The sequence below is a fragment of the Oncorhynchus nerka genome, linkage group LG3 (genome assembly GCF_034236695.1).
Source record: "Oncorhynchus nerka isolate Pitt River linkage group LG3, Oner_Uvic_2.0, whole genome shotgun sequence".
Taxonomy (NCBI): domain Eukaryota; kingdom Metazoa; phylum Chordata; class Actinopteri; order Salmoniformes; family Salmonidae; genus Oncorhynchus; species Oncorhynchus nerka.
The window spans coordinates 23,926,131-23,940,582 of NC_088398.1; the positions used below are offsets into that span (position 1 = coordinate 23,926,131).

Here is a 14,452-nt window from a genome sequence, read left to right on the forward strand (position 1 = left end):
AGCTGGTTGAGAGAATGCCAAGAGTTTGCAATGCTGTCATCAAGGCAAAGGGTGGCTATTTGAAGAATCTCAAATATAAAATGTATTTTGATTTGTTTAACACTTTTTTTGGTTACTACATGATTCCATATGTGTTATTTCAGAGTTTTGATGTATTCACTATTATTCTACAATGTAGAACATAGTAAAACTAAAGAAAACCCCTTGAATGAGTAGGTGTTCTAAAACTTCTGACCTGTAGTGTATACTTCACTTGTTCTCTTGCAAGGGACAGATATGATGATAATTGAATATTGCTACACACAATATAACAACATAAATATAACTTAAGTAGGAAGCTTTAAGTCTTTGCTTTTCCTTGAGTTCATGGGAAGAGATGTAAACGGTAGTAAAACGACAGTTCTGAAGTCACAGATGAGAAGTGTAGCCTGCTTGGGCAGGTAGTGCCATCTTCAGGTAGAAATGTGCAAGTGCACATATTCACATTGACATTTGTTGGATTTAGGGAGGCAGTGTTAACAAACCAGTAACAACCATTGGCATTTGAACTGTATTGGATTAGAGAATGCCCTTTTAAGGGCCTTGACAATTTGAGAATTCACACCACAGTACTTCTTGTTCAATTGTGTGCATGATGTGTGGTCATGATTTTTTTTTGTGTCTGTGTATATGTGTGTGTGTCTGTGTGAGAGAGAGAGAGAGAGAGAGAGAGAGAATAGATGTGTATGAGATTAGAAATGGGGTGTTGAATCAAGTCTCTAACAGCTATATTACATGCTGCAGTGGAGAGCAGAGCCAGTGGGCGTGTGACACACCTCTCATTTTGCAAACAAATTAATGCCAGAATGCATCAGAATCTGGCTCATTCAGTTAGGGGCTTACGCAAATGTCATTGTCTTTCTATCTGTTGCCATTGTCTAGCATAACCTGCATTTCCAGTTAACCAGTCAGTGCAGTGCATTATTGAGATAGCTCCTGATATGAAGAACAAGGAGATAATAATTGACATTCATTGGTTTCAGTGAAAGGAAAAAGGTGGGCATAACAACATACAGACATTTCTCCAAGTTGTGCTTTATTGATAGACAATGATCAGTCCACATACACCTTAGTGCTAATACTAACCTAACATATTACTATGCAACTCTAATACAGTAGCTTAGCTGCTGGCCCTGAGCCAACATTTTTTATTTAACCTTTATTTAACTAGGCAAGTCAGTAAGAACAAATTCTTATTTACAATGATGGCCTAGGAACAGTGGATGAACTGTCTTTTTCAGGAGCAGAACAACAGATTTTTACCTTGTCAGCTCAGGGATTCGATCAAGCAAACTTTCAGTTACTGGCCCAACGCTCTAACCGCTAGGCTACCTGCTCTAACCGCTAGGCTACCTGCTCTAACCACTAGGCTACCTGCTCTAACCGCTAGGCTAACTGCTCTAACCACTAGGCTACCTGCTCTAACCGCTAGGCTACCTGCTCTAACCGCTAGGCTAACTGCTCTAACCGCTAGGCTACCTGCCACCCCAACATATAATAAGCCCTACTGTATATGTATACTGAACAAAAATATAAATGCAACATGCAACAATTTCAACAATTTTACTGAGTTTCAGTTCATATAAGGAAATCAGTCAATTGAAATAAATAAATTAGGCCCTAATCTATGGATTTCACATGACTGGGCAGGGGTGCAACCATGGGTGGGCCTGGGAGGGCATAGGTCCACTCACTTGGGAGCCAGTTCCACTAACTGGGGGAATAGGCCCAGCCAATCAGAATGACTTTTTCACCCCAAAGGACTTTATTACAAACATAAATACTCTTCAGTTTCATCAGCTGTCCGGGTGGCTGGTCTCAGACGATCCCGCAGGTGAAGAAGCCAGATGTGGAGGTCCTTGGCTGCCGTGGTTACATGTGGTTTGCGGTTGTGAGGCCGGTTGGATGTACTGCCAAATTCTCTAAAATGACATTGGAGGCAGCTTATGTTAGAGGATTAGAGATTCTCTGGCAACAGCTCTGTTGGACATTCCTGTAGTCAGCATGCCAATTGTACACTTCCTCAAAAGTTGAGACATCTGCGGCATTGTGTTGTGGCAAAACTGTACATTTTAGAGTGCCGTTCATTGTGCACAGCACCTCAGCACCTGAGTAATGATCAATCAATCAATCAATCAAATGTATTTATAAAGCCCTTTTTACATCAGCCAATGTCACAAGTGCTATACAGAAACCCAGCCTAAAACCCCAAACAGCAAGCAATGCAGACGTAGAAGCACAGTGGCTAGGAAAAACTCCCTAGAAAGGCCGGAACCTAGGAAGAAACCTAGAGAGGAACCAGGCTCTTCTGGCTGTGCCAGGTGGAGATTATAACAGTACATGGTCACGATGTTCAAATATTCATAGATGACCAGCAGGGTCAAATAATAAAAATCACAGTGTTTGTAGAGGGTGCAACAAGTCAGCACCTCAGGAGTAAATGTCAGTTGGCTTTTTATAGCTGATCATTCAGAGATCGAGACAGCAGGTGCGGTAGAGAGAGTCGAAAAACAGCAGGTCTGGGACAAGGTAGCACGTCCAGTGAACAGGTCAGAGTTCCATAGCCGCAGGCAGAACAGTTGAAACTGGAGCAGCAGCACGACCAGGTGGACTGGGGACAGCATGGAATCATCAGGCCAAGTAGTCCCGAGGCATGGTCCTAGGGCTCAGGTCCTCTGAGAGGAGAAAGAGAGAGAGAATTAGAGGGAGCATACTTAAATTCTCACAGGACACTGGATAAGACAGGATAAATACTCCAGATATAACAGACTGACCCTAGCCCGACACATAAACTATTGCAGCATAAATACTGGAGGCTGAGACAGGAGGGATCGGGAGACACTGTGGCCCTGTCCGACGATACCCCCGGACAGGGCCAACCAGGCAGGATATAACCCCACCCACTTTGCCAAAGCACAGCCCCCACACCCCTAGAAGGATAGCTTCAACCACCAACTTACTACCCTGAGACAAAGCCGAGTATAGCCCAGAAAGATCTCCATCACGGCACGAACACGAGGGGGGTGCCAAACCTGGACAGGAAGATCACGTCAGTGACTCAACCCACTCAAGTGAGTTTAGTGGGTTGAGGGATGGCATGGAAGAGCGCCAATAAGCCAGTGACTCAGCCCCAATAATAGGGGTTAGAGGCAGAGAATCCCGGTGGAGAGAGGGGAACCGGCCAGGCAGAGACAGCAAGGGCGGTTCGTCGCTCTAGTGCCTTTCCATTCACCTTCACACCCCTGGGCCAGACTACACTCAATCATTTAAGTCATTTAGCAGACGCTCTTATCCAGAGCGACTTACAAATTGGTGCGTTCACCTTAAGACATCCAGTGGAACAGCCACTTTACAATAGTGCATCTAAATCTTTTAAGGGGGGGTGAGAAGGATTACTTTATCCTATCCTAGGTATTCCTGAAAGAGGTGGGGTTTCAGGTGTCTCCGGAAGGTGGTGATTGACTCCGCTGTCCTGGCGTCGTGAGGAGTTTGTTCCACCATTGGGGGCCAGAGCAGCGAACAGTTTTGACTGGGCTGCGCGGGAACTGTACTTCCTCAGTGGTAGGGAGGCGAGCAGGCCAGAGGTGGATGAACGCAGTGCCCTTGTTTGGGTGTAGGGCCTGATCAGAGCCTGGAGGTACTGAGGTGCCGTTCCCCTCACAGCTCCGTAGGCAAGCACCATGGTCTTGTAGCGGATGCGAGCTTCAACTGGAAGCCAGTGGAGAGAGCGGAGGAGCGGGGGACGTGAGAGAACTTGGGAAGGTTGAACACCAGACGGGCTGCGGCGTTCTGGATGAGTTGTAGGGGTTTAATGGCACAGGCAGGAGCCCAGCCAACAGCGAGTTGCAGTAATCCAGACGGGAGATGACAAGTGCCTGGATTAGGACCTGCGCTGCTTCCTGTGTGAGGCAGGGTCGTACTCTGCGGATGTTGTAGAGCATGAACCTACAAGAACGGGCCACCGCCTTGATGTTAGTTGAGAACGACAGGGTGTTGTCCAGGATCACGCCAAGGTTCTTAGCGCTCTGGGAGGAGGACACAATGGAGTTGTCAACCGTGATGGCGAGATCATGGAACGGGCAGTCCTTCCCGGGAGGAAGAGCAGCTCCGTCTTGCCGAGGTTCAGCTTGAGGTGGTGATCCGTCATCCACACTGATATGTCTGCCAGACATGCAGAGATGCGATTCGCCACCTGGTCATCAGAAGGGGAAAGGAGAAGATTAATTGTGTGTCGTCTGCATAGCAATGATAGGAGAGACCATGTGAGGTTATGACAGAGCCAAGTGACTTGGTGTATAGCGAGAATAGGAGAGGGCCTAGAACAGAGCCCTGGGGTACGCCAGTGGTGAGAGCGCGTGGTGAGGAGACAGATTCTCGCCACGCCACCTGGTAGGAGCGACCTGTCAGGTAGGACGCAATCCAAGCGTGGGCCGCGCCGGAGATGCCCAACTCGGAGAGGGTGGAGAGGAGGATCTGATGGTTCACAGTATCGAAGGCAGCCGATAGGTCTAGAAGGATGAGAGCAGAGGAGAGAGAGTTAGCTTTAGCAGTGCGGAGGGCCTCCGTGATACAGAGAAGAGCAGTCTCAGTTGAATGACTAGTCTTGAAACCTGACTGATTTGGATCAAGAAGGTCATTCTGAGAGAGATAGCGGGAGAGCTGGCCAAGGACGGCACGTTCAAGAGTTTTGGAGAGAAAAGAAAGAAGGGATACTGGTCTGTAGTTGTTGACATCGGAGGGATCGAGTGTAGGTTTTTTCAGAAGGGGTGCAACTCTCGCTCTCTTGAAGACAGAAGGGACATAGCCAGCGGTCAGGGATGAGTTGATGAGCGAGGTGAGGTAAGGGAGAAGGTCTCCGGAAATGGTCAATCATAGGACCTGCTGAAGAGATGAGTTTTCAATAAAGACTTAAAAGTTGAGACCGAGTCCACGTCTCTCACATGGATAGGCAGACCATTCCATAATAATAAAGCTCTATGGGAGAAAGTCCTGCTTCCAGCTGTTTGCTTAGAAATTCTAGGGACAGTAAGGAGGCCTGTGTCTTGTAACAGTAGCGTACGTGTAGGTATGTACGGCAGGACCAAATTGGAGAGACAGGTAGAAGCAAGCCCATGTAATGCTTTGTAGGTTAGCAGTAAAACCTTGAAATCAGCCCTTGCCTTATCAGGAAGCCAGTGTAGAGAGGCTAGCACTGGAGTAATATGATCACATTTTTTTGGTTCTAGTCAAGATTCTAGCAGCCGTGTTTAGCACTAACTGAAGTTTATTTAGTGCTTTATCCGGGTAGCCAGAAAGTAGACCATTGCAGTAGTCTAATCTAGAAGTGACAAAAGCATGGATTAACTTTCCGCATAATTTTGGGACAGAAAGTTTCAGATTTTTGCAATGTTACGTAGATGGAAAAAGGATGTCCTTGAAATAGTCTTGATATGTTCGTCAAACGAGAGATCAGGGTCCAGAGTAATGCTGAGGTCTTTCACAGTTTTATTTGAGACAACTGTACAACCACCAAGATTAATTGTCAGATCCAACAGAAGATCACTTTGTTTCTTGGGACCAGAACTAGCATCTATGTTTTGTCCGAGTTTAAAAGTAAAACATTTGCCACCATCCACTTCCTTATGTCTGAAATACAGGCTTCCAGGGAGGGCAATTTTGGGGCTTCACCATGTTTCATCGAAATGTACAGCTGTGTGTTGTCCGCATACAGTAGCAGTGAAAGTTAACATTATGTTTCCGAATGATATCACCAAGAGGTAAAATATATAGTGAAAACAATAGTGGTCCTAAAATGGAACCTTGAGAAACACCGAAACTTACAGTTGATTTGTCAGAGGACAAACCATTCACAGAGACAAACTGATATCTTTCTGACAGATAAGATCTAAACCAGGCCAGAACTTGTCTGTGTAGACCAATCTCCAATCTCTCCAAAAGAATGTGGTGATCGATGGTGTCAAAAGCAGCACTAAGGTCTGGGAGCACGAGTACAGATGCAGAGCCTCGGTCTGATGCCATTAAAAGGTAATTTACCACCTTCACGAGTGCAGTCTCAGTGTTAAGATGGGGTCTAAAACCAGACTGAAGCGTTTCATATACATTGTTTGTCTTCAGGAAGGCAGTGAGTTGCTGTGCAACAGCTTTATCAATCTTTTTTGAGAGGAATGGGAGATTCGATATAGGCCAATAGTTTTTCATATTTTCTGGGTCAAGGTTTGGCTTTTTCAAGAGAGGCTTTATTACTGCCACTTTTAGTGAGTTTGGTACACATCCGGTGGATAGTGAGCCATTTTTATATTCAACGTAGGAGGGCCAAGCACAGGAAGCAGCTACTTCAGTAGTTTAGTTGGAATAGGGTCCAGTATGAAGCTTGGTATGAAGGTTTAAAGGCCATTTCTATTTTCATGAATGTGTCAAGAGATATAGGATAAAAAGAACTTGAGTGTCTCCCTTGATCCTAGGTCCTGGCAGTGTTGTGCAGACTCAGGACAACTGAGCTTTGGAGAAATATGCAGATTTAAAGAGGAGTCCATAATTTGCTTTCTAACAATCATGATCTTTTCGTCAAAGAACAAGAATTTATCACTGCTGAAGTGAAAACCATCCTGTCTTGGGGAATGCTTCTTTTTAGTTAGCTTTACGACAGTATTAAAAATCAATTTTGGATTGTTTTCATTCTCCTCAATTAAGTTGGAAAAATAGAATGATCGAGCAGCAGTGAGGGCTCTTCGATACTGCACGGTACTGTCTTTCCAAGCTAGTCAGAAAACTTCATGCTGTTTAATCAGCATCTTGATATGCCACACTTATCAGGTGGATGGGTTATCTTGGCAAAGGAGAAATGCTCACTAACAGGGATTTAACCAAATTTGAGGGAAATAAGCTTTTTGTGCATATGGAAAATGTCTGGGATATTTTATTTAATCTCATAAAAACATGGGACCAACACTTTACATGTTGTGTTTATATGTCTGTTCAGTATACATTAACTATGCACTGTGGTCATGGTAAAAATACCAGGAGGCGTCTCTTACTCTCTGAGAACAATCCCTGTGAACCTTAATGGGAAATTATATGACTTGGTATTAATGGTTATATAACTGAACAGATATAATAAGTTCATGAGGAAATGTATTCTACATCGGAAGAACAACTCTGACTCTTAAGAGACAATTCGAACCTCCAAAATGTTCCCATAGTCAGGCATTGAGGTCAATGGGAGACTAAGTGAAAATGCAACTGAAACGGAACTTGGGATACATTACTCTGAAACGCACTGAAGTGTAGACTGTTGTTTGAGCGTCTCGACAAACCAACCTTGTTATCTCCACAGTCTATTTTCGTTTCATGCTGTCACAATATTATGGTGACTGACATTCTTTTAGACATGTTGTCAGGGCTTGTCAGTGAGCACAGTGCTTACATCAGGAGACAATGACAACGTGGCATGACATGACAGCATTTGTTTTTCAAATTGAACACTGAGGGGGTCATGATTACTAGGCTGCATGTTGTGGATAGGATGAGACGGTACCAGTCTGCTAGACTGGTTAAACCAATTTGAATGGCACGCTCACCAATTGTTTAACTTGAGCACAGCGTTCAGTCTGGTTTTACCAGGCTAGCAGTTTGCCAGGGATCTTGTGGCTTGCCTCTAATGAGAAGGTCTGTTGACGTAGCCCAGTCAAATTCACATTTGTGCTTAGACGGTAGAAGGTATCTAAGCATGATCTCACAACGGCCCGGCCAAGTGGGGTAAATAAAGCAGGCAACACAATGAATACAGTATTGTTGTTATTATTTCATCAGGCTTTACAAAACAGCGCATTGTCGACTCAAGGTTACGATTATTATAATTGTTTAATGGCTGACCTGTTTTCAATGACATAGACTTAGGGCATAGGCTATTTGTATGAGTACAGTGTGCATTTATTTGTTTGTGTCGAAGTGTGTGAGCTGTTCATTTTTTCATGAGTGTGTGAGCATGGTCCTACAGTGCTGTTTAGAATGAATGTTTTCCATATCGACGCCACATACACCGTGGGGGGTATAGAAACAGTGGCTTTGGTAGCTACAAAAAAAAATTAGTCTGAACATAGAGATAGATAGAGGACTCTAGTGCCAAAAGCCTGTTTTAGCATGGGTAGTGCTGCAGGTTGACATAAAGTTTAGTCAGCTTTGTTCCAAGGGCAGAAAGAATCAGATTGTTTTAGTGCAAAACAAATCCGATTGGTTTTTAAAAGTTCAATGGGCGGAGTTTAACAAATGCACAACTTTTAAAAACATGGTGGAGGTTTGAACTGAAAATCTTGTAAATAAAACTTTGAGTTAAAAGTTGTAACATTTTGAAATCATTATTATGTTACAGTAGTCAGACAAATTTGACAGTATCTCTAAGATACAATTTGTCTCCGGTAGCAAGCTAGCAGCAACATGCTAAGCTAAACAGAGAAAGCTAGCTAAACATTTAGCAACCTCTTAACTACTCATGTTGAATTAATAGAGCTACCTAGTGTCGTGTCTTTGGCATCAATAAAAGTGAAGACTGCTATTTTATCAAATCAATTCTCTGTAATTATTATTATGTGATTAAACTAATCATGTAATTAACTAGGAAGTCGGGGCACCAAGGAAAATGTTCAGATTACAAAGTTATAATTTTCCTAATATTTATTTATTATTTTTTATTTTACCTTTATTTAACCAGGCAAGTCAGTTAAGAACATATTCTTATTTTCAATGACGGCCTGGGAACAGTGGGTTAACTGCCTGTTCAGGGGCAGCTCGGGGGTTTGAACTCGCAACCTTCCGGTTACTAGTCCAACGCTCTAACCACTAGGCTACGCTGCCGCCCCAATATAACTCTTCAGATATTTGAATATCTGATCAATTAGTCTTCTTATTAATGAATGATTATTTACCTCACGTCAGTCTCATTCCAAACTTCGTAAATTGTTGGTTATCTACATGAATATTTAGTTGAATAAGCCCCCCACACCCCACGCCAATTTCACCCAAACAACGAGTATATAGTATCAGTTCTCTGTGTCTGACAAGTAGTATGGAGCTGCATCTCTGAGTATTGTTTCTTCATCCTATGCAATGTATTCCCAGTGAATCTGGTGGTTTTTTTCCCATTCAGAGAAATTAGTCATTAAAGTTGGAAGGTTTATGTCCCATCATACGTTCTGATATTACCAGGCTCTGACCCATATGTAGAAACCAATCAAATTGTTCTGCCCCCTAAACCAATCAGATTCTTTCTTCCCTTAGAACAAAGTTGACTTCTCCACTTTATATCAATCTGCGGTAGCGCCATTCACCATTTTGAAGTAGTCAACTGGGTGGGTTTTCCTATGGGTTAAGGAAGGATCACACAATTCCATCTAGGTCACCAGGAGGGATCAGCCAATGAATTATACTTGTGAGCATTTAATCGCCAACCTGGGATTTATACCGGTTCAAACAACACACTCCGGGTGGCAGTACGCACCCTTTCAGTTTGTTTGCTAACTCATAGAAGTAGTAGAAGAAAATTGACTACTTCAAAATGAAGATGGCCTCAATAGCGCTGCCCTTCTCTCACAGACGCCATAATGGGTCAGATACAATGATATGATGTCTATCTAAGTCTATGGGTCTGAATCATATGGTCTGTCCCACCTGTTTTTCTTCCATTGGAACATGCTAGAAATCACACCCAGTCCCCATCTGCAGGTTGAAATGCTGCCTGGGTGTAATTGGCTTGTTTTGTTCCACATGATGTGGTTGGAGGAGAAGACATGGTGACCTGTTAACTCCATGAAGAGACAGGCAAAAAATATACTCTTTAAAGCTATCATGTGACCCCAAAAAGGCTTCATGCTATATTGTCTTTGGTTTTGGTAACCTGAAAATGGAAGGGAATGCGTTCTTTTAGTGAAGTTCTTTGCAATTTTGGAGTCATTTGGTTTCTAAAAGAATCGTTTGATGTTTGTGACAAAATTTAGTTTATTGAGTTAGGGTTGTAAAACAAGGCTCAAAGGTACAAAAATTCATCCAAAAAGACATCAAACAATCATATTTGTCTTGGGGTTATCTTGGTTCCAATGCACATTAGATTTCAGAATTGAGCCCTGAGGCCTTTGGATTAATGTGCCCTTTGAAACACACTATGTACATATCTGCACAAACCAAGCTGACAAAATACACAAGACAAACCAAACATGTGTTTAACTTAAGCGTCCTGGGTAATTTGGTTCATATCCACGGACCAAAACGACATGTCTCTTTTTATTTCCTCAAAGTGTTTGATGTAGTTTACAGTCATGTTGTAGCAATTTGAGTCCTTGAAGCAAACACTGGCACCATGACCTTAGCCACAATAGAGAGGAGAGAATAAATGTACACATTTATGTGTACAAATATAGACCAGACTTGCCAAAATGTTGGCTTCGCTCTCCATGATTGAAATGAGGGCAAACGTAATGAACTTTCCAAACTATGCAAATGAGAGCATCATGCCATGACTAAAGAGCCTTGCATAAGGGTCGTTCCATTTGATTTCAATCACTTTTTGACTGCACCCCTTTTGATTTGAACGACACTTTCCATACATATTTTCCCATGGCGAAGTGGTCAGAAAGTTACATTTAGGAGATGGAGATGCTCAAAGTTGACCCATTTTACATACCCCACCCTACCATGAGACATCAATGTCTTCATCTCTGGAGTGTAATATCAAGCTTACAAACAGGATTGTCAAACTATTTTATCATTTATTTCTTTACATTGAACTAAAAACACTTAAAACTCCGATTTTTTCTCTCTCACACATGTTGTATTGTAGACCCTAATTTACATAATCTGAGATGTTTGTGTTGTGCCCGCCATTGGTTGAGACACAGCTTACTCTTGAATACAGGGTGGGTGTCATTTCAATCATAGAAATACAATGAATAGAATGGACATATCCCTTCAGACCAATGCAACTTAGCTGGTACACCATTGACATTTAAATAAAATGTTTAACTCCACCGACGAATTTTGACTTAAATGGAAATGCATGTTATTCACATTCAAGTCAACAACACTCTCTGATGTGTGGACCTCCAACCATCTTTGTGCTACCATTTGAAAGTTGCATTTTCAAATGTATTCCCATTTTAATAAATGTATAAGCCAAACATGACACCCTGTATTCAATAGCATGCTGTGTCTAGATAATTGACATTTAAGGATAAAAAATGTAAAGAAAATTGATTTAAAAATAAATAAATGATCAAATAGTTTGACAACCCTGTTCGTAAACTTTGAAATATACAGTTATATCAAACTCAATCATTTATGTTTTCCAGAGATGAAGACATGGATGTCTCATGGTAGGATGGGGTATGCAAAATGGGTCAACTATGAGGACCTCTATCTCCTAAATGTTTTGGCATTCAGGTCCAAAAAGTGACTTTCTGAACACTTCTACCATTGGAAAATATGTATAGAACGTTTTGTTCAAATCAAAAGGGGTGCAGTCGAAAAGTGATTGAAATCGAATGGAACGACCCATAAAAGTAAGCTGGGCCATTTATGCAACTGTTCATATACAGACAAATGGATTTTGGATGGTGGAAATCAATTTCAATTAACTTTCTCCTGGCCTGAAAATGTGTGTATTACCTGACTTTTATCGTACTCTTTATCTCAAGCAAATTAGAAAAATCTATTGTGCAACATCACTTGAAGAATTATTTTAAAAATAGGCACAGCAAACCTCTGTGTGTGTGTGTCTCACTATCGTGCTGCACTTCAATATTTAATGGAATTGCAGGAACAGAGTGCAAGGGTGCATGCAGGGACACTTCCCCATGCCAATGTGTGTGCCTAAGCCCCAGAGGCATGAAGTGCAGCAACACAGGCATGTGATTGGTATTCATCACAACTTATTAATGCAGCTATTGTGGTAGACTGCATACAGGTGTTGGCAGGTCAGACAGAGGCTACACTACCTAATCCCCTTGGATTAATTACAATTTTTACAGTACAATATACAATACTGTAAATGAATAAGAATGTTCACAATGATCACTGTGTGCTTCAAAGTGCTTCATATAAAAAGCACTTGTTCAACTACCTTCACCTCCTTTAAATACTTTATGACACCCAAAATGATCATCAGCAGCAGCATCCGATCTACTCATCCTCATGTGTCTTATTACACTAATTGTTGTGAGCAGTTCATATTTTTTTTTTAGGTGCAAACAGCTCTCAATGACCATACCATTTCCCACCACAGTAATTACAAGCCAGACACCTTCAGTGGTATGGTACAACTGTATTTGGCAAGCTGTGGGGGTTAAAGTGCCACAGGGAGACACTAAACACAATGACAGACTACACTAAAAGTCAAAGTAAACAAACAAAAATAGGTTGTGTACAGTATGCTATTCGTGACATAGTGTCACCACCCAAGGCATAGCCCTATTGTAATTACGAAATGGATGACAAAAGAAAACACACCCATTTCCATATAACACCCATTTGATATTGAAGGGATGGTGAAATGTGTTTGGCTGGACTCGAAAACACACCCATTTCCATATAACACCCATTTGATATTGAAGGGATGGTGAAATGTGTTTGGCTGGACTCGAAAACACACACCATTTCCATAACAAAATGTTGATATTGAATTGAAAATCATTAAAAAAAAAAGAAAAAAGATTCCAGTTGGATATCTTTTCAACAAATGTATTTACAAGATATTCTCATTTTAGAGGTACAATTTGAGTTAGCCTACACTGAAGACTTAAATAACATGGAGTTTATGGTGCAATCAGCTCCAACAGATGCCAGATACTAGGATAGCCAGGGCTTTGTTCTGTCCTGCAATCCAGGCAGGTCAGCCATAGCAGTTCACGCCCTCGAAGCCTCCTGGGACAGAATGTGATGGGCGCGACTACCCACTGGGCCTAGTCAGACTTTTGAACAGGAAATGTATGGTTTTCCATACGTATAAGATATAAAGTATCAAATACCTCCTCTCCAATAGATGTCACTGTGGTCGAAATTAAAAAAGGGCTCCCTCCCCATTCTCCTCCCTCCGCGAAAGGGTGTGTGTTTTGAAGGTTGTATTTATCTCGCTAACATCACATTACAAGGAGTACACTTGCGGAGGGATAACATTCGAAGCCACTGTTGGAGCTAGAAACATGTGTGATGGATGGAGCCACAGCTCCTTAAACTGACTGAGTTCAAGTAAGGTCTTGTCGGGACAGGGTACGGGCGCATACACGGATGCGAAAGCATGGAATGCAGTTCAAATATCTATGATCCCCCCACACAATTGCAACGTGACAGTTCTAAACGTTTCATTCAAGGTCAACATTGGACTTCGGTCAGCTGTAACCGTGGACATTATCGATGATATTTATATTATGGTGGAACAAGAATCGTATGAGCAGCATCTTTTTTTTTTTACCGGTCGGCGGTGAGCAATGACATCTTTCGCGGAAGAGATTTAACCTACGCTGTCAGTATCTGAAGCAAGATTTCGGACCAAGTTTTCAATTCAAAGTTATGATATTTAGGAGAGGGTGTGTAAACTTGCTAACTAACACAGCGCCGTAGCCGTGTCTTGAGCTCTCGGTTGTCTGGACGGATAGCTAGCTCAGGCACCTTCGACGTTTCCTGCTTTCGCGAACGTTGTTAGCCAGCTTGCTACAGTACATGGAACTGCCGCATCCATCTCGAATATCTCACTAAAGTTGCCTAGCTAGCCAGCCAGTTGTCGAACATGGATATGTTGTCGGTCCTTTGGAAAACCAGTTGCTAGTGAGGAAAGTGTGTTCATTACACGCTAACTACACGATTTCCAGCTCACCCCCCAAAATTATTTTAAGTTATAAAAACGAATTGCAACATGTCTGTTCGCGTAGCTTTACACTCACCCACTGGCTCCAGAAGTTTTCTGGAGCGGGGACTCCTACTTCTGGTGATGTTGATCTTCCTGGAGGGCACCGTACTGACGCTTGGAGCTGCAAGCTCACCGGACATCAGCGCGCAGGAAAACACTGGAGGAGGACACGACCGCCGCGACGACCACCGAGGGACAGCAGGCAGCCACGAACATACGAACTACACGTACACAAAAAAGGCCTTCCCCGTCCTGTCTCTAGATTACCATCACATACAGGTGCCTTTCGAAATCTCGTTGTGGGTGTTGCTGGCCTCATTAATGAAATTGGGTGAGTTGCACTGTCAGGCTGGTTTATTTGCTTTGAGGTTCAGCTTGAGTTTTATTCTCATAGCCTATACAGAGGAAAAAGTAAAGCACCCATGTTTCTCTTACCAGTTCCGTGAGGTGAGCAGGCAATCTAGGTGTTTGAAGAATGCCATTGGTTGCCATTTCATTTCAGCATTATCAAGAGAAATTATGTCT

General features: G+C 42.5%; 1 protein-coding gene and 1 long non-coding RNA gene across 2 annotated transcripts in view; one reads left to right on the forward strand and one right to left on the reverse strand.

Annotated features, from left to right (window-relative positions):
* Nucleotides 1-1,054: 1,054 nt before the first annotated feature.
* On the reverse strand, nucleotides 1,055-14,037 carry LOC135564658 (uncharacterized). The gene is made up of 2 exons (XR_010461183.1): nucleotides 13,962-14,037; nucleotides 1,055-2,714 (listed from the first exon to the last, which is right to left on the reverse strand). It is a non-coding gene; the product is annotated as an uncharacterized LOC135564658 (long non-coding RNA).
* Nucleotides 13,117-14,452, forward strand: part of LOC115105336 (sodium/hydrogen exchanger 1-like) — a 47,223-nt gene continuing 45,887 nt past the window's right edge. The window contains exon 1 of the mRNA XM_065010093.1: nucleotides 13,117-14,258. Coding sequence (XP_064866165.1) covers nucleotides 13,934-14,258 — 325 coding nt within the window. The 5' untranslated portion in view covers nucleotides 13,117-13,933. The remainder of the gene's footprint in view (nucleotides 14,259-14,452) is intronic.